We start from the raw sequence: 22051 nt of genomic DNA, 5'->3' as shown, positions 1-22051 counted from the left end.
CCGTACTCTTAGGTCGGAAGGAGGAGGGGTCGGGGGCCCGGACTCCTGCGTCTGAGGGAGGAGGGAGCTGGGCACCCGGACTCCCGAGTCTAAGGGAGGGTGGCCTGGGATCAGGACTCTGGGGCCAGAAGGAGGGGCCGGGGGCCCAGACTCATGAGTCCGAGGGAGGAGGGGGCTGGGGGCCTGGAGTCCTAAGTTCTGGTTGAGAACGGGGCACTTGGAGGTGTGGTCCCGGCACAGCCCCAGGGCCACAGCCCCCGCCCCCCCACCCCAGCTGTCCTCCTTTGTCTTATGACAGGTCCATGGGAACCTGATCTGAGTGGGGATTAGGAAGAGGTATTTGGGAAGGGACAGTGGCCTGAAGACAATAGCTGCCCCTCCCCCAGGGGCTATTTTCGGGGGTGGCGTAGCCGGTGAAACAGAGGACATTTCCTAATAAGGGGTCTGAGGGGGCTTCTGGAGGATTGGTCACACAACCCAGCTGGCCATTTGGCTGGGATTCCTCCCATCTGTCTCCCCTTTTCACCTTTGGCCACATCCATGGTGTGGTCTCTCAAGAGCAGCTTCTGCCCATAGATCTCATCCTCACCCCTAAATACTTACAGCCCCCTAGTCTCTGGGATCCCCTGAGTCCCAAGGTGCCCAGATTTAAGACCTCCAAATCCCTATATCTCCAGATTCTGACCCCCTTGTTAATGTCCCCATTTGACACCAGTAAATCCTCATATTTCTAGATTCTGAGACCCCAGTTTCTGAAACTCACAAACTCTGGGTCCCTCAAATCTTGAGATCCCTAGATTCCAAGATTCCAGATTGTTACCTCAGATTCTGAGATCCCCAAACCCTGAACTCCTCAATTCCTAATACCTGGGATTTAGATATCCTAATTCTAATCCTCCAAAACCTAACACTTCAAATCTTGAACCTCTATTTTGGTACCCCAAAATGATACAACTCCCCTTTCTGAGATCTTAAATCCTGAAACCCCAATACTGACACCCCCAAATATCAACACTCTTGATCCTGAGACCCCAATTCTTGATGATCTAGATTATGGACCTAAACATCCAGATATCCCCAGGACCATCTTAATTCTGAACTCTCCAGATTATGAGACCCCAAAATCCCAATACGCAAGCTCTGAGGCCCAAATCATAATACCCCCAAATTATGAGACTACAAATGCTGATTGCTTCCATCATAATATTTCAGATTGAGACCTCGATTCCTAAAACCGCAGATTCGAACCCTCCCCCCATATCTGATACCATCAGAGTTTAAGATCCCAAATCTTGATACCCAGACTATTGGACCTCCAAACCCAGATACCCCCAATTTCTGAGATCTTCCTAGACTCTGAGACACTGGGTCCTAAATGTTATATTCTGGGGCACCCAAATTCTGGCACCCCAGGTTCTATTAGCCCCAAATCCTAATAGTCTTCCCTCAATCCTGAGTCCCCCTGAAGCCTGAACCTCCCAAACTCTCAGACCTCAATCTTTATGCCCCTTTTACCCCCATACTTTCTCCTCTCTACCCCTCATCTCCCCCACCCCTCTCCTTTCCCCTACCACATCATCTGCGGAGACTCCAGGGCCCCCATTACCTAAAGCTGGGTCTTCAGATGCTGTGAAGGGCTAAGTAGATCAGCAGTGTTGGGGCTGAAGCATCCCCTGGGTTTATAGCCTCTGGCTCAGCCCCGCCCCAGGGGGAGAAGGAGGGAGGGAATTCCTTTCCCCAAACAAAAGTCCTGGCTCAGAGTCTGCCCTGCCCCCTCTGGCTCCAAGTTCTCCATAGTGACCTCCCCTGGCTGCTCCAAGGCCCCTGCCCCACCCCCATGAGCACCTCCTTAGAATCCCACCCCTCTGGACTCTCAGTGCTCTGTGTTGCCTCCATTATAGGGCGCATCACCTGGGCTTTGAAGTCCCTGGGTCCAGGACACTGTAAGCCCCGTTGTCACTGACTCAGTTTCGACTCATGGCGACCCCGTGTGTTACAGACTAGAACTTCACTCCATAGGGCATGTTATGGATTGAATTGTGTCCGCCAAAATGTGTGTTGTAATTCCTAATCTGTATACTTATGGAGGAGACCTGGTGGCACAGTGGTTAAGAGCTCGGCTACTAACCAAAAGGTCAGCAGTTCGAATCCAGCAGCAGCTCCTTGGAAACCCTACAGGGCAGTTCTACTCTGTCCTATAAGGTTGCTATGAGTCAGAATTGACTCCACAGGAACTTTTTTTTAAGTACTTGTAGATGTAATCCCATTTGGGAATTATTTATATGTCAATGAAGCCATATCAGTGGAGGGTGTATTTTAAACCAATCACCTTTGAGGTACTATAAACCAAGCTGATTAGGCAAGGAGAAGGAAGCAGAGATGGGAGGAAATAGATACCATACCACATGAAGATCACCAAGGAACCAAGAAACAAAGACCTTCCTCCCCAGTCAACAGACAGAAAGCCTTCTCCTAGAGCCAGTGCCCTGAATCTGGACTTCTAGCCTCCTGAACTATGAGAAAATAAACTTCTGTTTATTGAAGACACCCACTTGTGGTATTTCTGTTATAGTAGCACTAGATAAGACATGGTTTTCTTAGCTGTAATTTTTATGGAAGCCAGGCCTTTCTTCAGTGGTGCTGCTGAGTGAGTTCGAACAACAAACCCTTAGGTTAGTAATTGACCACAAACTGTTAATTGAGCACAAACTTTATGTCCCACTCAGAGACTTTCAGCGCACAATAGGTCTTGAAAACACCTATCGATTTTTGACCAATGGTGTACAAACGACACTTTGTTTCCACCTGGCTGGTGCCTTTTCCTGGGTCTCTCTGGCCCTCCAGCTCTCCAACTCTGTTTCAGTTTTGTCTCTTTGTTGTCTCTGTGACTGCCCATGCGTGTATGTGTGTGTGTGTGTCTCTACTTCTCAGTCTCCCCCCGCCACCGCCTTTGTCCATCTCTCTGTCTCCCCATCCCCATCCCCGCCCATTTGTCACCGCCAGGATTCCACTCTGGTGACAGCAGGCACTAAAGCTGGGAAGCAGGTGTGTGTGTGCGTAGGGGGGTGAGAGGGGAGAGAGATGGGGTGTCAATTAGCCCAAGTGCAACCTCATCCCCCACTTCCATATGACACAGATCTTTTTTGGTATCCCCCCACTCCCCTCCCCCTCCAAGCCATGACCTTGAATTCTTTACCCCTCCAAGCCTCTCAGTATCTCTGCCTGTCTCCTGTCTCTGGTTTTGTTTCTCTGCTGTTCTCTGGGTCTCTTTCTGGGAATCTGTTTGGGATTGTCTCTGTCTCTCTCCATGTCTCTGCCTCTTCCTGGGTCCCTCTGCATGTTTCTCATTCTGCAGGTCTCTCCCTGTATTTTTGTCTCTGCACTTCTGTTGTCTCTGAGAATCAGCCCCTCTCAGTGTCTGAGTCTCTTGGTGCATCTCTGTAGGTAACTCTGCTTCTGTCTCTCTTTGGCTCTATGCCTGTATTATGCCTCTATCTTTCTAGGTCTTTCTAGGTGTCTGTGTCTCTGCAGCTGTGCCTTGTTGGGCCTCTACTTCTGTCTTACAGGGTGTCTGGTGTGTCTGTATCTATATCTCTGCATTTCTCCTTTCTTTGCCCTTCTTCCTCTGTATCTCTGGCACACTCTCTTTCTCTGTGTCTCTGACTCAGTCCCTCTGACATGGATGTCTCTCTGCCCATCTGTCTTTGGGCATTGGTCTCAGCGTTTCTGTTCACCCCCTCCCATGTAGCAGAGAAGTCAAGAACACCCCGAGTTGGAGACCCAGCTCTGCCCCGACACGCTGTGTGGCTTTGAAGGAGCCCTGCCCTCAGTTTTCCTGTTTCTCTCATCCCAAAGCCCCCAGGTGATAAATACACAGTCAGTCCCAGTTCAGAGAGAAGTTTCTTTATTCCTCAGGGCCATCCTCAGGGCCAGGGCAATGGGCAGGCAGGCTCAGCCCTCAAACTTTTTCTTGCGGCCCTCCATTCCACTCAGAGCATCAATATTCTTTCGCCAGTCTCCCACCTCTCGGTTTTCCTGGGAGGGATAAGGCCAGACGTTAGGTTTCTTCCTGGTCTCTAGTCCTTCAAGTATCCCCCACCTGCCCTACACCTTGATGCGCTACTCTACTATGGATGACTGTCCAAGGATCTGGTTCGGGAACACTTCTTGTCCCCACAGACAATCCCTGCCAAGTTGCCACATGCATTTCCTGTTTCCCACATGCATTTCCTGCCTTCCACATGTACTCCCTGTCTCCCACATACCCCCCCAACCTCCTTGCATGCTTCCTTCCTTCCTAATGCATTTTCTGTCTTCCCCATCCATTTTCTGTCTCCCTCATGCACTTCCTGTTTTCCTTATATACTTCCTACCTTCCTGCTTACTTGCTCTTTCGCTATTATACTTCCTGTCTTTCCCTTCTTGTCTCCCTCGTTCACCCCCTGATCTACGCATGTACTTTCTCTCTCATTCACTTCCTGTAGCCATCATCCACTTCCTGACTCCTTGCTACTTCCTCTCTCCCTTTTACACTTCCTGTCTTCCCCCTCTACTTCCTGTCTTCCTCTTGCATGTGCTGTGTTCTGCCTATACTTCCCAGTGAAGACTACCTACCAGCTGCCTTTCCTCTCAACTCCATGGACTACCTGTCTTCAGGCTATGTCCTGGGATTATTACCACCACCCCCCCACAGCCCGCCACCTCAGCACCCCCTTTCCTGGCCCTAGCCCACACTCACCTTCTCAGTGTCCTCCTTCTTCACCTGCTTGAGGTGGGCCCGCAGGTCAAAGGTCTCCTTAGCTCGGGTTCCCAGCAGCGCCTGCATCATGACATCTGCAGAGATGCGCACCCTCCGTAGGGTGGGCCGCTTAAACTTGCCCCGAAGGTCGTAGATCTTCTGAGTCAGATCTGCAATCTGGAGGCCAGAGGAGAGGTAGAGACCCTTCCCTCTGCTTCCCCTTCAACCAGCCCTTCCACCCTACAATTCCCTCCTATCCCTATCCTGCCTTCCAGTACCCAGGTCTCATCCAGGCTTTCCCCAGCTCAGGCGCCCACCACTTTCAGGACAAAGTCCAAACTCCTCATCCTGGAACTCAAGGCCCTCCCTGATCTTCCCCAGCTTCATCTCTCAAAACCAGAAGATATATCCCAGTCCAGGTACATGCATCTCTCAGTTCCCGGGCCTGTCCCTCAGCGTTTTTTATGAGACAAACATATGTTCTGCTTTGATACCTCCTGGCTTTTGTATTTGCTGTTTCTTTTGCCTGGAACAGCCTTTCTTGACCACATCATACTAATTTATCTGTCCTCTCCCCACCAGAGTCGGAATTGACTCGACGGCAACGGGTTTGTTTTTTTTTTCCTCCCTGCCAGCCTCACAGAGTTGCCCTGGACCTCCTGGGAACCCCAACTGCAGGGGTCAGGCTGGGACCACAGCCCCAGGCATCTCACTGGACCCTGTTGTTACTGTTCTTAGGTGCCATCGAGTTGATTTCTGACTCATGGCAACGCTACGCGACAGAGAACTGCCCTCACTGAGTTTTTTAAGCTGTAATCTTTACGGGTGCAGATTGCTAGGTCTTTCTCACTTGGAACCCCTGGGTGGGTTCAAACTACCAATCTTTCGGTTAGCAGTCAAGCACTTAACCATTTCGCCACCAGGGCTCCTTCACTGGACCCTGGAGGTACCCCAAGCTGCCCACTGTCGCCCACCTCTGTGATGTTCTTGTTAACTTTTGCCTCTACATCGTATCTCTCTTCATCCACCTTGTCCACACGGGCGTGAAGCTGTCGGCACAAGTCCTGGTGGAGAAACGTGGAATCTGTGGTGGGGGGAAGGCTGGAGATCCAGACTGCTGGGTCTGAGGAAGGAGGTGGCTGGGAGCCCAGACTTTGGGCCTGAGGGAGGAAGGGGATGCGGGCCCAGGCTCCTGAGTCTGAGGAAGGAGGGACTGGAGTTTTGGACTCCTGGATCTGACTGAGGAAGAATCTGGGGGTCCTGGACTCCTGGTCCTGAAGGAGGAGGGGGCTGGAAACCTGAACTTCTGGTCCTGTAGGAGGAGGTTGGGAACCTGACCTCCAGGGAACTGCCAACACAGGAGCTAGGAGCCAGGACTCATGAGAATCTGGAGGAATTAGGGCAGGCCCTGCTTCTGAACTCCTGAGAGGTAAGGACTGGGAGATTGGACTCCTGGGTCTTGAGCAGATGGAGGAATAATTACGGTACTCTCCTTCCCACAGGATGCAAGACTGGAGACTAGGAACCTTGGCTCGCAGGCGGGGCAGGAGTCGTGCCCTGGGAGCCGGTACCTGCAGCTCCGCGAAGCCCAGGCCGGCCAGCTCCAGAGGCTGGCACCGGGTGCTCAGGGCACGCCCCTTCTCTCCGCGCCGCTCCTCTGCTTCCCGTTCCAGCTCCTGCTTCGCAATCTGCAGCATCAGGGTCTGCAGGAGTGGAAGGGGATCCCACCCAGGGGAATCACTTCTGCCATGCCCCACCCTCCAACCCCAGGCCGGTCTGTCCTCTGTCTCCCAGAGACCGCTCACTCAAGGTTGGTGTTTTTCATCTCAAAGCTCCGCCCCTCCCTTAGTAAGGCTCTGCCATAAAACCACGCCCACCCAGTCTGGCTCCAAAGCCCCGCCCTTCAAGGTTGATGTCCGTCACCTCAAAGCACCGCTCCTCCCTTAGCCACGCCCCTGATGTAAAATCACGCCCTCCCACGCTGGCTCCAAAGCCCCACCCCTTCTATGTATTCGAAGCCCCATCCCAAGCAACACTTTAACTTTTAACCCCGCCCCTTTGAAGATCCCTATGTTTCTTCTCCCCGCCTATCCTCACCTTCAGCTGTAGTTTTCTCGAGGCCGAGATCTTAGACTTTTTCTGAAGGGTGAGATGTAGCAAAGAAAGGTCAAGGAGGGCAATCACAAGGAGGAAGGCTCTCCAGAACCCACCCCCTCAAGCGAGGTTCATGCCCACCCCCAATTTCCACCCTCGTTCTACTGGAAGCTACGCCCCTCAGTCCCATTCACCAATCTGAGGTTCTGATTCCAGCTAAGCCCCGCCCCTCCATTCCCTGGCGAATCGGAGTTCTCATGGGCAACGGAGCTATGCCTATAAGGTAAATCTCGCCAATCCGAGTCAGCCTTCTGTAAAACCTCGCCCCATCGTGCAGTTTGGACTCCGCCCAAGCCCCGCCCCATCGAAGTCCTGGTTCCACCCCTTCTTCCGCTTCACCAGTTGCAGCGGCAAGTCCTCACCAATCTGAGCCCAGACGCCTGCGAAGCCCAGCCCCTAGGCCCCTCCCACCACACCGGCCCCGCTTCTCACCTTGGCGTGCGGCTCGATGGCATAGGCACGGTAGTTGGCTGAGGAGCGGCGCCGGATCGGGGGAGGTGCGGGGCGCGGGTCGCCCCGCTGGGGTTGAGAGAGCAGAGCCGCGTCACCACTGGGACTCCACTCGGCCCCTCCCCACGGCCTCTCTTAGGACTGCAGCCTCCTGCCCCAGCCGCCTCCCTGCAGTGCCCACCCAGCCAACAGGGACCCAGCCCACGCCTTAGCGGCCCCCCCCCTTACCGCATCGCTGCTCCTGGAGGGAGAGAAACGGAAAAAAAGGGGTTAATGCTGACCCTGTGTCCTGTCCAATCCGTGTCCTGTCCAATCCGTGTCCTGGGGGACCTAGAAGTCCAGGCCACCAGATCCCACTTCCTCAGTTTCCAGAAGTCTGACCCCAAATTCTTACCTTATTTCGAGACCCAGGAGTCCTGTTCCCTACTTCCCTTCTCAGGACAGTACCCAAACTCGCAGCTCTTACCCCGCTCAAGAACCCGGGAGATCACCCCCATCTCCCACTCCCTTGGGACCTCAGGAATCCAGGTTACCGGTTTGCACCCCTCACTCACTGGTTCTCCATGCTGAGGCTTGAGTCTGGAATTGCAGAAGGCAGAAAACGGGGCAAGGGGCTCTCAGTGTGTGAGTTAGGGGGCGTCCGGCGTGACCTTGGAGGTCCCGGGATGCTCGGTTTCCTCCCTGTTGTTCAAGCCTCACTGAGGACACAGAGATAAAGGGAGAGGACAGAGACTAAATATACTGCCGATGCCTCCGCCCCCTTTCCAGAATGCGAGATAATGGGGCGCGTGAGGGGTGGGGTTGGCTGTGCTTCAGCTGGCTCACCCCTGCCACCTTGGTGGCCTAGTCATCCGGTTCCCCTCATCCCCCAGAACCAGGAGTGCAGGCCCCAGGGCCCTCAATACCCTTCACTAAAATGTAATCTCCATGAGAACTGGAACTTTGTGTTTTTCATCTTTTATAGTCAGTTTGTTGCTTGAAGTGACGATTCAGTTGTAGGGGGTCCAAGCTCCCAAACCACAGCATCTCAGAATCCACCCTCGGTCCATTTGAAAACGCAGAAATCCAGTCTCCAGGCCCCTCCCCTCTATCAGACACCAGAGACAGACGGAGAACAGGAATGACACGGACACACATAGAAGAGAATGCCACTCCTTTTACTGGGACCACTTGGGTGATGACCAGGCCTGGGAAAGAAGGCACTCCCACCCACCAGTTAGGAATGCAGACTTCTGAGACAAGGGGCCGATGCAGACGGCCTGATACCCAGTGGGTTTAGAGTCTCAGGAGTGGAATTTAGGATTCTGAGAGAGCATTCTAGAATACTAGGGATAGACTATAGAAGGCCGTGAATGGAATTTGAAATTCTGGCAACACCTCCAGGGCTGAGTGAGAATCTTGAGAGTAAAACTGAGAATTCTAGTGGTGGGTCTAGAATTATATCCTCTGTGTTACAATTCCAAGGCCTGACTTTAGGATTTAGAGGTGGGGGACTTGGCCTCTAGGAGTCGGGTCAGACTCTTCTGCTTTGGGGTCTGACCTACTGGGGGCATAGCCAAAGCCTCCTGGGGTGGAGCCAGAACCTCCAAGGGGGAACCCTGAGACTCTGAGGGCTGCTTGAGGTACTCAGAGTGTGGGGCCAGGCCTCCAATGTGCTGGGTGAGATCCTCAGGGGGCGGAACCATGGCTTCAGGGGGCGTGACCATGGCTTCAGGAGGTGGAGTCATAGTTTCAGGGGGCGGAGCCATGGATTCTAGAGGCGGGGAAAGGACCTCCGAAGGCCAGACCAGGACTCCTGTGGATGGAGTCTGGGATCCCACGGCTCGGTCAATGTTGCCCGGAGAAGAGTCCCCGGACTTGCAGAAGCGCGCAAAGGTCTCTGAGGACCTAGCCCCTGACAGCGCGGCGAATCCAGCCTCCTGAGCCAGCTCCCCTACCCGGACAGAGAACGCCTGCAGCTGCTCCTGCCGCAGGTCTACCAGATACCTGAAGCCGGAAAGAGGCGAGTTAGGGACCCGCTTTCAGACCCGGACCCTGACTTTCCCAGCCCTGCTCTCCTCTGGCTCACCGAGCTAATTCCACAGTCAGGCGCCCTCCGGGGGCCACGCAGGCCCCGAGCTCAGGGCTGAGAAGGTGGACCATTCTGTGGAGAGAAAGGGGAAGGAGGCAGAGGGTCAGACTCCCAGGTCCTGAGGAAGGAGGAAGCTGACGGCCCAGAATCCTGGGTCTGAGTGAGGAGGGGCAGGGGCTGGACTCCTGGTTCTGAGGGAGGAAGGGTCTGGGGACCCAGCCCTGAATCCATGAGGAGGAGGGTCTGTGAGAGGGAAGCCTGGGTGCCTCCCAGACCCTCTTACCCACAGGCCACATAGAGAAGCTGGAACCGTCCCTTGTAGCAGCTCTTGTGCTGGAGGGTCTGGGCAGAATTGAGAGAAAGGAAGTGGACAGTGAAGGACCTCTGGGCGAAGGCTGCTGTGGAAGAACAGAGAGGGGTCATCCTGCTGGGTGGGGTCACAGGTGTGGGAGTCTGAAACACAGAGAGACATAGATACTGGCAGAGTCTGGGCAGAGGAATGAAGGTTGGAAATAACACTGTGTTTAAGTGTCTGTCATGAAGCCCTTTCTCATCCTTTCTCTTAGGGAGATTCCTGGAAAATTCTGGGGAGATCAGCCTGGCAGGCAGAGATCCACTTTAAAGACCAGACAACAGACTCAAGGGAAGAACAGAGAATGGATGGCTCAGGTCACATGGCGCATCTTCCCTAGAGTGGGACAGACACCCAGGGAGAGCCCGGCCAGCAGATGGTTAGAGGGAAGCATGGTCAGAATTCATGAGAGGGTGTGTGTGTGTTGTGAAATTGGGTCTCCGAAAAGGACTGGGACCTAGCACGCTGTGAGAATGTTCTCAACCAACTTAAACTTCCACACACAGGTAAGTCAGGATTCTATCCGTGGAATTCAGAATTCTAGGAAAAGTGTGAGGATTTAGGAAAGGAAGAAAAACAGCAGTAGAAGAGAGAGATTTGAACCAGGGCTTCGAATTGGTTCCTTCCGGTTTGAACCCCTGCTGAGGATTTGCATTTCCACCCCAGACATACTGAATCAGAATATACACTTTACTAAGATTTCCAGGTGATTCTTATGTATAACAAAATTTGAGAACTGCTGCTGTACTAGAGTAGCCCTGGTGGCACAGTGTTAAGAACTCAGGCCGTTAACCAAAAGGTGGACAGTTCAAATCCAAAAACCGCTCTTTGGAAACCCTACGGGGCAGTTCTACTCTGTTCTATAGGGTCGCTATGAATCTGAATCAACTAGACGGCAACAGGTACTGCCTGGGATCAGGGTGCCGGTTCCACTCTCTGTGTCCGCTGGTCTTCACCATCCCGACCTTTTGCCTCCCATTTCAACAGGGAAGACTGAGTCCCTCGCTTACCAGACTCCAGGTTTCCATCCTCCCCCTGCTGCGCCTGCTCCGGGTCCCGCTGGGCGTCTCTTGGGCGCCGCCAGGCGGCCACCTCCTGGAAGAGCTCTGTCACATTGTGTTGGGTGATTTCGCCCGCGCTCTGGGGAAGGGAAGGGACACGGTAGACACTGGGGCTGGGAACGCGGGGGCGGGGTTTGAGTGAACGAGGCGGGGCTTAGAGTAAGGAGGAGCGAGCGCTGGAACCGAAGTCTAAGAACTCTGGGTGAGCTTGGATCCCAGGGACCCGACCTAAAATCAAAAAGGAGCACTAGAGCGCAAGGACATAGAACCGGGGGCGGGGCCTAGTACCCGGAGGCGGAGCCCTGGATGTTAGGGGTGTGGCCAGGCAGGCAGAAGTGGATACCCGGGCACTGGGAGCGGGGTTTAGTAGCCAAAGGTGCAGCCTAGGAGTTTGGGCGGTGCCTGTATAACAAGGATGGAGGCTCGTCACCAACGGGAGGGACAGAACGTGAAACGCCGGGGCGGCGCCCAGCGGTTTGGCCGCGGGGCCTGGAAGAAAGAGGGAGGGGCTTCAAGTGTCTGCCAAAGCCCCAGCTCGCCCACCGCACACCTTGACCGGCCGCCCGTTGCTGGTCCGCAGGAGACTCTGGTCGTCTGCTTCGATCCCGAAGGCCACGAAGGGGCCCGTGGCGATGTCCCCCCAGTACCCGCGCGCCGCCACGCGCTCCCCACGCTGGGAAAGCAGGGAAAGAGGGGCAAGTGAGACCGCGGTTGGAGAAGGAGGAGCGGGCCAGGGCAGAGGGTGCACACGCACGTGGCTCAGGAGGCGTCCGGACGCTAGGGTACGGTTGGGCAGGTGGTAGGAGCTGGAATCTCTGAGTTCAAAGGCGACGCCTGTGTCCCTCCAGCGCCGGAACTCGCGGGTGTGGATGACCTGACCCTGTGGGGGAAGGAGGGAGGGAGGCCTCAGTAAACTTGGCATCTGGGCCCCCAGCCCCTCCCACATCAGATCCAGGAGTTCAGTTCCCAGCCCCTCCTCCCTCTGACCCAGGAGTCCCGACTCCCAGTCCCTGCACCCTCAGACCCAGGAGGCTCAGCCCCTAGCCCCATCCTCCCTCAGACCCGGGAGTCCAGTCCTTCAGCCACTCTCCCCTCATACCCAGCCCAGTCCCTCGGTCCAGTCCCTCCTCCCTTAGGCCCAGGAGTCCAGTCCCCCAGTTTCCTCTTCCCTCAGCCCCGAGAGTCCTAGCCCCCAGCCTCCTCCCTCAGACCCCGGAATTCAGTCCTCCAGCCCTTCCTCCCTCAGCCCCGACAGTCCCAGCCCCTAACCCCCTCCTCCCTCAGCTCTGGGGGTCCAGTCCTCCAGTCACTCTTCCCTCAGACCCCGGAGCCTAGTCCCTCAGCCACCTCCTCCCTCGGACCCGGGAATCCCGGCCCCCAGCCCCTCCTCGCCGGGCCTCTCACCCCGCGGTCGTGCAGCTTCATGTGCAGGTCCCAATCGCTGACACCGCGCCGGGCGTCGTAGCGGGAGCCCAGGTAGTGGCGCACCCGCAAGTCCCAGAGGCGGCTTATGGGGAAGGCCTCAGGCCCTTTCTCCCCGCCGGCCCAGAAGCGGAACACCGCCTCCAGGGCGTCCCGCTCGCGGAACTTTGTGGGGACAAAGAGAGGGAGACAGGAGTGATGAGACAGCAGCTTCTCTTGCTTCACCCTCCCATCCATTCCGAGGGGTGGAAAGTACTCTCCCATGTCTCAGATGAAGGACCTGAGGCTCAGAGGGCAGAAACCAGCCTCTGGCCCCAGATGCTACAGAGGGAGTCCAATGGGACTCAAATTCATGGCCTCCACCCACTCCATCAACACATATCCCTCAGGACTGCCCATTCCCGTTCTTCCAGCACCCCCGGGAGCCTGGGGGATGGCACCGACCTTGAGGGCGCCCAGGCTGAGCCAGGGCAGCTGCTCTGCCAGGCGGTCGGGCTCGGGGACCAGGTGCGCCAGGCGCTCCGCCTGGGAGCGCACAAAGGCAGCTACTGGGGGACGCAGCAGGGCGTTCCCCCACACCTCCAGGAAGATCTCGCTCCTCTCTGGGGGGGGGGGGAGGGCGGAGAAAATGAGCAGAGGGAGCTGGTGGAGTGAGCCCAAAACAGACCCGGGCTGATGAAGCATTCTCTCTCTAGTGGATATTCATTGATACGCACATCATTATAATTAGTAGTCATAGAATGTATATAACAAGCTCCCTGCCCATTCCAATAACTGCAACATGTAGAATAACTTAACCTAACCTAGGTCTCCTTTCCTGTTCCTCCTCAAACCCCAGGTAACCACAATCCTGAATTTGCTTAAATATATATATGGAAACGCTAGTGGCATAGTGGTTAAGAGCTACCGCTGTGAATCAAAAAGTTGGCAGTTCAAATCCACCAGGCGCTCCTTGGAAACCATATGGGGCAGTTCTACTCTGTCCTATAGGGTCACTATGAATCGGAATAGACTCGATGGCTGCGGGTTTTTTATGTATAGATATGGAGCCCTGGTGGCACACTGGTTAAGCACTCAACTGCTAACCAAAAGTCAGTGGTCAGAACCCACCAGCTGCTCCATGGAAGAAAGATGTGGCAGTCTGTTTCCCTAAAGATTATGGCCTTGGGCCAGCAAAGCAGGGGCGGGGGTTGGGGACCACGGTTTCAGGGGACATCTACATCAACTGGCATAATAAAATCTATTAAGAAAACATTCTCCATCCCACTTTGGAGAGTTGTGTCTGGGGTCTTAAACGCTAGCAAGCAGCCATCTAAGATGCATCAGTTGGTCTCAACCCACCTGGAGCAAAGGAAAATGAAGAACACCAAAGACACAAGGTATTTACGAGCCAAAGAGACAGAAAGGGCCACATAAACCTGAGACCAGAAGAACTAGATGGTGCCTGGCTACAACCAATGACTGCCCTGACAGGGAACACAACAGAGAACCCCTGAGGTGGAGGGGAGCAGTGGGATGCAGACCTCAAATTCTCATAAAAAGACCAGACTTAATGGTCTGACTGAGACTAAAAGGACCCCAGTGGTCATGGTCCCCAGACTTTCTGTTAGCCCAAGACAGGAACCATTCCCAAAGCCAACTCTTCAGACAGGGATTGGACCAGACTATGGCATAGAAAATGATACTGGTGAGGTGTGAGCTTCTTGGATTAAGTAGACACATGAGACTATGTGGGCAGCTCCTGTCTGGAGGGGAGATGAGAAGGCAGAGGGAGTCAGAAGCTGCCTGAATGGACACAAAAATAGAGAGTAGAGAGTAGGAGTGTGCTGTCTGATTAGAGGGAGAGCAATTAGGAGTATATAGCAAGGTGTATATAAATTTTTGTATGAGAGACTGACTTGTAAACTTGCACTTAAAGCACAAAAAAAAAAAAAAAGATTATGGCCTTGGAAACCCTATGGAGCAGTTCTACTCTACCCTACAGAGTCTCTGTCAACTTAACTGCAGTGATTTGTATATATAGTTCTTTTACAAATCTTATAGGCATATAGGAGATAATTATTTATCTTCAGTTGTACTGTTGTTGTTACGTGTTGTTGAGTGGGTTCCAACTCATAGCGACCCTATGTACAACAGAACAAAACACTGCCTGGTCCTGTGCCATCTTCACAGTTGTTATGCTTGAGCCCACTGTTTGTATATGATTAGATATATATACATATATATCATTTCTACATCTCTACATTTATCTAGCTGTATATCTATATCTATCTATAGTTTTTTTAGCTGTATAAGAACCTTATAGGAAAAAACAATGTAGTTTCAAATGTACATGATATGTTGTTGTGTTGTTAGGTGCCATCAAGTCGGTTCCGACTCATAGCGACCCTATGCACAACAGAACGAAACACTGCCCGGTCCTGCGCCATCCTTACAATCGTTATGCTTGAGCCCATTGTTGCAGCCACTGTGTCAATCCACCTCATTGAGGGTCTTCCTCTTTTCCGCTGACCCTGTACTCTGCCAAGCATGATGTCCTTCTCCAGGGACCGATCCCTCCTGACAACATGTCCAAAGTATGTAAGACGCAGTCTCGCCATCCTTGCTTCTAAGGAGCATTCTGGTTGTACTTCTAAGATTTGTTCGTTCTTTTGGCAGTCCATGGTATATTCAATATTCTTTGCCAACACCACAATTCAAAGGCATGAACTCTTCTTCGGTCTTCCTTATTCATTGTCCAGCCTTCACATGCATATGATGTGATTGAAAATACCATGGCTTGGGTCAGGCACACCTTAGTCTTCAGGGTGACATCTTTGCTCTTCAACACTTTAAAGAGGTCCTTTGCAGCAGATTTGCCCAATGCAATGCGTCTTTTGATTTCTTGACTGCTGCTTCCATGGCTGTTGATTGTGGATCCAAGTCAAATGAAATCCTCCACAACTTCAATCTTTTCTCCGTTTATCATGATGTTGCTCATTGGTCCAGTTGTGAGGATTTTTATTTTATGTTGAGGTGCAATCCATACTGAAGGCTATGGTCTTTGATCTTCATTAGTAAGTGCTTCAAGTCCTCTTCACTTTCAGCAGGCAAGGTTGTATCATCTGTGTAACTCAGGTTGTTAATGAGTCTTCCTCCAAACTTGATGCCACATTCTTCTTTATATAGTCCAGCTTCTCATATTATTTGTTCAGCATACAGATTAAATAGCTATGGTGAAAGAATACAACCCTGACGCACACCTTTCCTGACTTTAAGCCAATCAGTATCCCCTTGTTCTGTCCGAACAACTGCCTCTTGATCGATGTAAAGGTTCCTCATGAGCACAATTAAGTGTTCTGGAATTCCCATTCTTCACTGTGTTATCCATAGTTTGTTATGATCCACACAGTCAAATGCCTTTGCATAATCAATAAAACACAGGTAAACATCCTTCTGGTATTCTCTGCTTTCAGCCAGGATCCATCTGACATCAGCAGTGATCTCCCTGGTTTCACGTCCTCTTCCGAAACCGGCCTGATTTCTGGCACTTCCTTGTCGATATACTGCTGCAGCTGTTTTTGAATGATCTTCAGCAGAATTTTGCTTGTGTGTGATATTAATGATATTGTTCTATAATTTCCACATTTGGTTGCATCACCTTTCTTGGGAATAGGCATAAATATGGATCTCTTCCAGTCAGTTGGCCAGGAAGCTGTCTTCCATATTTCTTGGCATAGACGAGTGAGCACCTCCAGCGCTACATCTGTTTGTTGAAACATCTCAATTGATATTCCATCAATTCCTGGAGCCCTGTTTTTCGCCAATGCCTTCAGAGCAGCTTGGACTTCTTCCTTCAGTACCATCGGTTCCTGATCATATGCCACCTCTTGAAATGGTTGAATATCGACTAATTCTTTTTGGTATGATGACTCTGTGTATTCCTTCCATCTTCTTTTGATGCTTCCTGCGTCATTTAATATTTTCCCCATGGAATCCTTCACCATTGCAACTCAAGGCTTGAATTTTTTCTTCAGTTCTTTCAGCTTGAGAAACGCTGAGTGTGTTCTTCCCTTTTGGTTTTCCATCTCCAGCTCTTTGCACATGTCATTGTAATACTTTATTTTGTCTTCTCGAGAGGCGGTTTGAAATCTTCAGTTCATTTACTTCATGAATTCTTCCTTTTGTTTTAGCTGCTCGATGCTCAAGAGCAAGCTTCAGAGTCTCCTCTGACATCCATCTTAGTCTTTTCTTTCTTTCCTGTCTTTTCAGTGACCTCTTGCTTTCTTCACAGATGATGTCCTTGATGTCATTCCACAACTCGTCTGGTCTTCGGTCACTACTGTTCAATGCATCAAATCTATTCTTGAGATGGTCTCCAAATTCAGGTGAGATATACTCAAGGTCATATTTTGGCTCTCGTGGACTTGCTCTGATTTTCTTCAGTTTCGGCTTGAACTTGCATATGAGCAATTGATGGTCTGTTCCACAGTCGGCCCCTGGCCTTGTTCTGACTGATGATATTGAGCTTTTCCATCATCTCTTTCCACAGATGTAGTCAATTTGATTTCTGTGTGTTCCATCTTGCAAGGTCCATGTGTATAGTTCCCGTTTCTGTTGGTGAAAGAAGGTATTCGCAGTGAAGAAGTCATTGGTCTTGCAAAATTCTATCATTCGAACTCCGGCATCGTTTCTATCACCAAGGCCATATTTTCCAACTACTGATCCTTCTTCTTTGTTTCTAACTTTCACATTCTAATCGCCAGTAATTACCAATGCATCTTGATTTCATGTTCGATCAATTTCAGACTGCAGCAGCTGGTAAAAATCTTCTATTTCTTCATCTTTGCCCCTAGTGGTTGGTGCGTAAATTTGAATAATAGTCGTATTAACTGGTCTTCCTTGTAGGTGTATGGATATTATCCTATCACTGACAGCGTTGTACTTCAGGATAGATCTTGAAACGTTCTTTTTGACGATGAATGCAACACCATTCCTCTTCCAGTTGTCATTCCCAGCATAGTAGACTATATGATTGTCCAATTCAAAATGGCCAATGCCAGTCCATTTCAGCTCACTAATGCCTAGGATATTGATGTTTATGCGTTCCATTTCATTTTTGACGATTACCAATTTTCCTAGATCATACTTCGTACATTCCAGGCTCGAATTATTAATGGATGTTTGCAGCTGTTTCTTCTCATTTTGAGTCGTGCCACCTCAGCAAATGAAGGTCCCGAAAGCTTTTCTCCATCCATGTCATTAAGGTCGACTCTACTTTGAGGAGGTAGCTCTTCCCCAGTCATCTTTTGAGTGCCTTCCAACCTGGGGGCTCATCTTCCAGCACTATATCAGACAATGTTCCGCTGGTATTCATAAGGTTTTCACTGGCTAATGCTTTTCAGAAGTAGACTGCCGGGTCCTTCTTCCTAGTCTGTCTTAGTCTGGAAGCTCAGCTGAAACCTGTCGTCCATGGGTGACCCTGCTGGTATCTGAATATCGGTGGCATAGCTTCCAGTATCACAGCAACACACAAGCCCCCACAGTACGACAAACTGACAGACACGTGGGGATATATGATATATATGTGTATATATATATATGCTATGTACATAAAGGGCCCTAATGGCACAATAGTTAAGTGCTCAGCTGCTAACCAAAAGACCAGCAGTTTGAACTCACCAGCTGCTCCATGGGAGAAAAGACCTGGCAATCTGCTTCCATAAATATTACAGCCTAGGAAACCCAATGAGGCAGTTCTACTCTGTCCTCTGGGGTAGCTGAGAGTCAGAATAGACTCATCAGCACACAACAACACACCCATTGACAGAATTCCAGGAAAAAAACCCACATGAAACGGTCACAGCAGTGCATGACACAATGCAAGTGTTCAAAGCCTCTTGCCGAAAGATGTCTGGAGACTTCCCTCATGTGGTTCCCCCAGAAGTGGGGAGGTGTAAAAGGCAGGAAATTGGGCAGGGTTTGGCTGACCTCATCTCAGTCCTGCCCACAGGCTCCCTTAGGGGTATAAATCCAAGAGAGTTTGCCTGGAGGAGGCACACTTGGAGCTGAAACTGAATTTGGGAGAAGTTTGATGGGGAGAAGGGTGAGGAGGTGGAAAGCAGTTTTTTTTTTTTAATCTCCCTGTTACAGCTTAAACTAAGCACTTAGACCAAGGTCTCTGGACTCAGACAAGCTGGGTTCAAATCCTGACTCTCCTTGCTGTGTGGCCTTGAGCTAGTGTCCACCCCTTTCTGGTCCTGTTTCTCACATTTGTGAGAAAAGGATCCTACAAGGTCCACTCTGTAGGATTCTTGTAAGGTTTTCATGGAAAATTCTATAATGCCTGGCTTACAGTACAGGTTCAGTACATTTTAGCAATTATTGCTCTTATTAGGGAAGTCCGTGAGTGGTGCCAATGGTTAAGTGTTCAACTTACTAACCCAAAGTTTGGTGGTCTGAACCCACCCAGAGGCACCTCGGAAGACAGGTCTGGCGATCTGCTTCTAAAAGGTCACAGCCTTGAAGACCCTATGGAGCAGTTCTACTCTGCACACATGGGGTTATTATGAGTTGGAATCATGCTCAATGGCAACGAACAACAACAATCATATCAGAATAATGGATGGTTGTTGTCATTAATAGCCCAGGGTATTTGGAAGAACACACATTGCACAATACACCTTGTGTAAGGTTCTTAAGCAACTAGAAGTAAACTAATCTATATTTATCTATAAAACTAAAAGACAGCATGATCTCTTGTAAGGTTCTTAAACAACTAAAATGATACAATTTATATAGACATAGATACACATTGTCATGGAGTCAGTTCCAACTCATAGTGACCACTGCGCCACCTGGACTCCTTTCAATGGCTCTTGTTATTGTTGTTAGGTGGCATTGAGTCAGTTCCAACTCACAGCAACGCTATGTGCAACAGAACGAAACACTACCTGGTCCTGCGCCATCCTTACAATAGTTGTTATGCTTGAGCCCATTGTTGCAGCCACTGTGTCAATCCACCTCACTGAGGGTCTTCCTCTTTTCCCCTGACCCTGTACTTTGCCAAGCATGATGTCCTTCTCTAGGGACTGATCCCTCCTGACAACATGTCCAAAGTATGTAAGATGTAGTCTCGCCATCCTTGCTTCTAAGGAGCATTCTGGTTGTACTTCTTCCAAGACAGATTTGTTTGTTCTTTTGGCAGTCTGTGGTATATTCAATATTCTTTGCCAACACCACAATTCAAAGGCGTTAATTCTTCTTCAGTCTTCCTTATTTATTGTCCAGCTTTCACATGCATATGAGGTGATCCAAAATACCATGGCTTGGGTCAGGCGCACCTTAGTCTTCAAGGTGACATCTTTGCTTTTCAACACTTTGAAGAGGTCCTTTGCAGCAGATTTGCTCTAGGAGTTACCATATATTTAAACCCATTTTACAGATGGGAAAATCTTTGGCTCTAAGACCACCAAACTAGTGAGTACGTGATGAAATGGGGGCCATGATCACATGTTTAAATTTTAATTGCACCATGGAAATGCCAAAATCCTCCAGGGAATGGGAAGGGACTGGGAGCCAGAATGTCTGGGTCCTTGTGACTTACCTTGCAGCCCCATCTTCTCAGGTTCCTCAAAGGCTAAGCTGAAAACCAGCATGTGTCGGGCCACAGCTTCCAGATTATTCTCCAGCACATAGAACTGAAAGGATAGATGGCAAGACTGGTTCTGAGACCTACATCCCTGGTCCCTAGCAGACCCAGGAGTGTGGGCCCTCAGTCCCTTCCTTCCACAGGACCCAGGCGTCCTGTCACCAGCACCCCCCCCCTTCAAACACAGTAGAATGGGCCCCAAGCCTCCTCTGCCCCACCTGGAGGAGATCAGGTCTTTAGGTCCTTCTTTCTGCTAACCAATTGCCATCAAGTGGATTTTGAGTCATGATGAGCCAATGTGTGTCAGAGTACAACTGTGCTCCACAGGGTTTTCAATGGCTGATTTCTCAGAAGTAGATCACCAGGCCTTTCTTCTGAGGTACCTCTAGGTTGACTTAAACTTCCAACCTTTCCGTTAGCAGAGAGTGCATTAACCATTTGCCCACTCGGGGACTCTCTTCCTCCTTCTAGAACCCAGAATTCCAAACTCCAGGCCTTTTTTCTCAAGAACTCAGGAGTCAGGGCCACTGCCTACCACCTCCCATCTGCACTCAGGAGCCCTGGCCACCAACTCCTTCCTCACCCAGGACTCAGCAGTTTGTGTCCCCAGCTTCCACCTCCCTCAGATCCAGGAGTCCAGGCTTCAGCTCCTCCCTCCTTAGACTCAGCATTTTAGACCTCCAACCCCCTCCTCCCTCAACCCAGTGCTCTGGTCCGGGCTCCCATTTTAGTCCTCCTCCTTCCACGAATCCCTGCTCACGTTGAAATTCCTAGGAGGCCAGCGCGAGGCCCGGGCAAGGGTCCGTAGCAGATGCCGTCCATCCACGGAGCCCAGCAGCAGCACATCAAGGTCAGGAATCCTGCGTTCTGTTTCTGCCTGCGAGTCTGGGTCCACAGGAGGACCTGGCAATGCAACAGCCGGCTGGGGCTAGTGGCCACCAGAGCGCCCTGTATAGTAACCCCTAGAACGATGGACTACAAATCCCAGTAAGACTTGCGCTGTTTGCCCACGTTTCAAAAGGAGTTGTGCCTCTAAGCCTTCTGGGAATGGCAGTCCGCATAGATGACAGCAGATCGCCACTATGGGAGCGCCCTCTACCGCTGAAGCCTTAGAACGCTAGCGCTCCTGTTGCCATTGAAGCTGGGACTACAAGTCCCAAAAGGCCTTGCGCCGCCTGTCACGGCTGTGAAGGCAGGCGCTGTACCAGAGCATCCTGGGATTGTAGTCACGCAGGAGACAGCTAAAGGATGGAGTGGACGACTCACTTTCAGCCTGCAGGTCCAGCGCCGGGGACAGACCCCACCAGGACACGGATCCGAAGCCCGTTCCGGAGCCGGCCGGTGTAGTCATCGCCCTGCGGGACAGACATCCTGGAAATCCCCAAACACTATCTCCGCATCGCCAACCCTGACTTCTTGCCAGTTTGCCTCCATGTTACAGCCCCCTCACCTTTATTCTTCCAAATATCTCGGGTCGTCCCTCCCTGCCTGCACTGAGCTGGGTTGCGGTCCGGTGCAACCTCGACAACGGCTACCCATAACTCCGCCCCCCTCCACCAATCAGCCAATGGGAATATAAGGACTGCTACCGCCTCGAGAAACTGACCAGTGAAAGTGAAAGGGACCACCCTCTGATAACTTTTGGCCAATGGGAGCGCTGAGAGGCGGTGACCCTGGCTTGTCGGAAAGGAGGGAGTGCGGACGCGGTTGTCTTGACGACCTCACTGTTGGGAAAGGGGCGGGCTGGGAGACGCTGGGGCGGAGTCTGGATCGGTCCGAATTTCTGGAACGGGGGAGGCTTGGACTGATCCAAATTTAGACAGAGGAGAGCGTGAATTAATCCAGATTACAGTGTAGACTTTAAAGATGTGTAACCCTCTCTGTCCCTCTTCCTCTCACACCCGGGCTCTGCCACACAGGGTTTCTCACCAGGTGTGCGCTGGAGCCAGTTAGCACTGGTTGGGGATTGTTAGCTTTTCAGGAATTTTGTTAGCTGGTCGTTACACACCCCCCCAAAAAACAAACCCATTGCCCTCGAGTCTATTCCATCAGTCATTAGTAAAAATTAAATTATATAAATTTGCAATTAAGCTCATTATATTAAAATAAAGGTAATAAGTACTCAACACTCAACACTTCCTATTTTACTGCATTTTTCTATTATCGATGCCCT

At 51.3% G+C, this 22051-nt stretch overlaps 2 protein-coding genes across 3 annotated transcripts; both read right to left on the bottom strand.

Moving 5' to 3' along the window:
* Nucleotides 1–3914: 3914 nt before the first annotated feature.
* Nucleotides 3915–7956, bottom strand: TNNI3 (troponin I3, cardiac type). The gene is made up of 8 exons (XM_049901550.1): nt 7897–7956; nt 7571–7583; nt 7325–7411; nt 6836–6877; nt 6310–6441; nt 5713–5802; nt 4739–4915; nt 3915–4035 (listed from the first exon to the last, which is right to left on the bottom strand). The coding sequence occupies exons 1-8, from the start codon at nt 7905–7907 to the stop codon at nt 3952–3954; spliced, it is 636 nt and encodes a 211-aa protein (XP_049757507.1). The 5' UTR covers nt 7908–7956; the 3' UTR covers nt 3915–3951.
* An 856-nt stretch (nt 7957–8812) lies between these two features.
* Nucleotides 8813–21405, bottom strand: DNAAF3 (dynein axonemal assembly factor 3). 2 transcript variants are annotated; one of them, XM_049901548.1, is made up of 12 exons: nt 21329–21405; nt 21145–21233; nt 20639–20781; nt 19834–19927; nt 12693–12850; nt 12231–12413; nt 11581–11706; nt 11377–11499; nt 10776–10905; nt 9697–9811; nt 9411–9485; nt 8813–9328 (listed from the first exon to the last, which is right to left on the bottom strand). In XM_049901548.1, exons 2-12 carry the CDS (start codon nt 21227–21229, stop codon nt 8815–8817), a joined length of 1746 nt encoding a protein of 581 aa, XP_049757505.1. In that variant the 5' UTR covers nt 21230–21233; nt 21329–21405; the 3' UTR covers nt 8813–8814. The 2 variants fall into 2 exon arrangements, with proteins under 2 accessions (XP_049757505.1, XP_049757506.1); XM_049901549.1 differs by having other exon boundaries at nt 9697–9808; nt 21145–21403.
* Between the last annotated feature and the right edge of the window lie 646 nt (nt 21406–22051).

This window comes from Elephas maximus, chromosome 11 (genome assembly GCF_024166365.1).
Source record: "Elephas maximus indicus isolate mEleMax1 chromosome 11, mEleMax1 primary haplotype, whole genome shotgun sequence".
NCBI lineage: Eukaryota > Metazoa > Chordata > Mammalia > Proboscidea > Elephantidae > Elephas > Elephas maximus.
The sequence above is the reverse complement of the archived record's forward strand: the minus strand, read 5'-3'. Positions and strand labels throughout refer to the sequence as shown.

What these genes read in the sequence shown, in the direction of transcription:
- TNNI3 (XM_049901550.1), bottom strand. An exon ending in CCATCGAGCCGCACGCCAAG is followed by an intron (nt 6,878 to 7,324) that starts GTGAGAAGCGGG and finishes CTCACCCTTCAG; the next exon opens with AAAAAGTCTAAGATCTCGGC. An exon ending in CGAGAAAACTACAGCTGAAG is followed by an intron (nt 6,442 to 6,835) that starts GTGAGGATAGGC and finishes CCACTCCTGCAG; the next exon opens with ACCCTGATGCTGCAGATTGC.
- DNAAF3 (XM_049901548.1), bottom strand. Translation starts at nt 21,229, where the DNA reads ATGACTACACCGGCCGGCTCCGGAACGGGCTTCGGATCCGTGTCCTGG. An exon ending in GCTGGACCTGCAGGCTGAAA is followed by an intron (nt 20,782 to 21,144) that starts GTGAGTCGTCCA and finishes TTGCATTGCCAG; the next exon opens with GTCCTCCTGTGGACCCAGAC. An exon ending in GCAACGGGCGGCCGGTCAAG is followed by an intron (nt 10,906 to 11,376) that starts GTGTGCGGTGGG and finishes TCCCTTCCCCAG; the next exon opens with AGCGCGGGCGAAATCACCCA.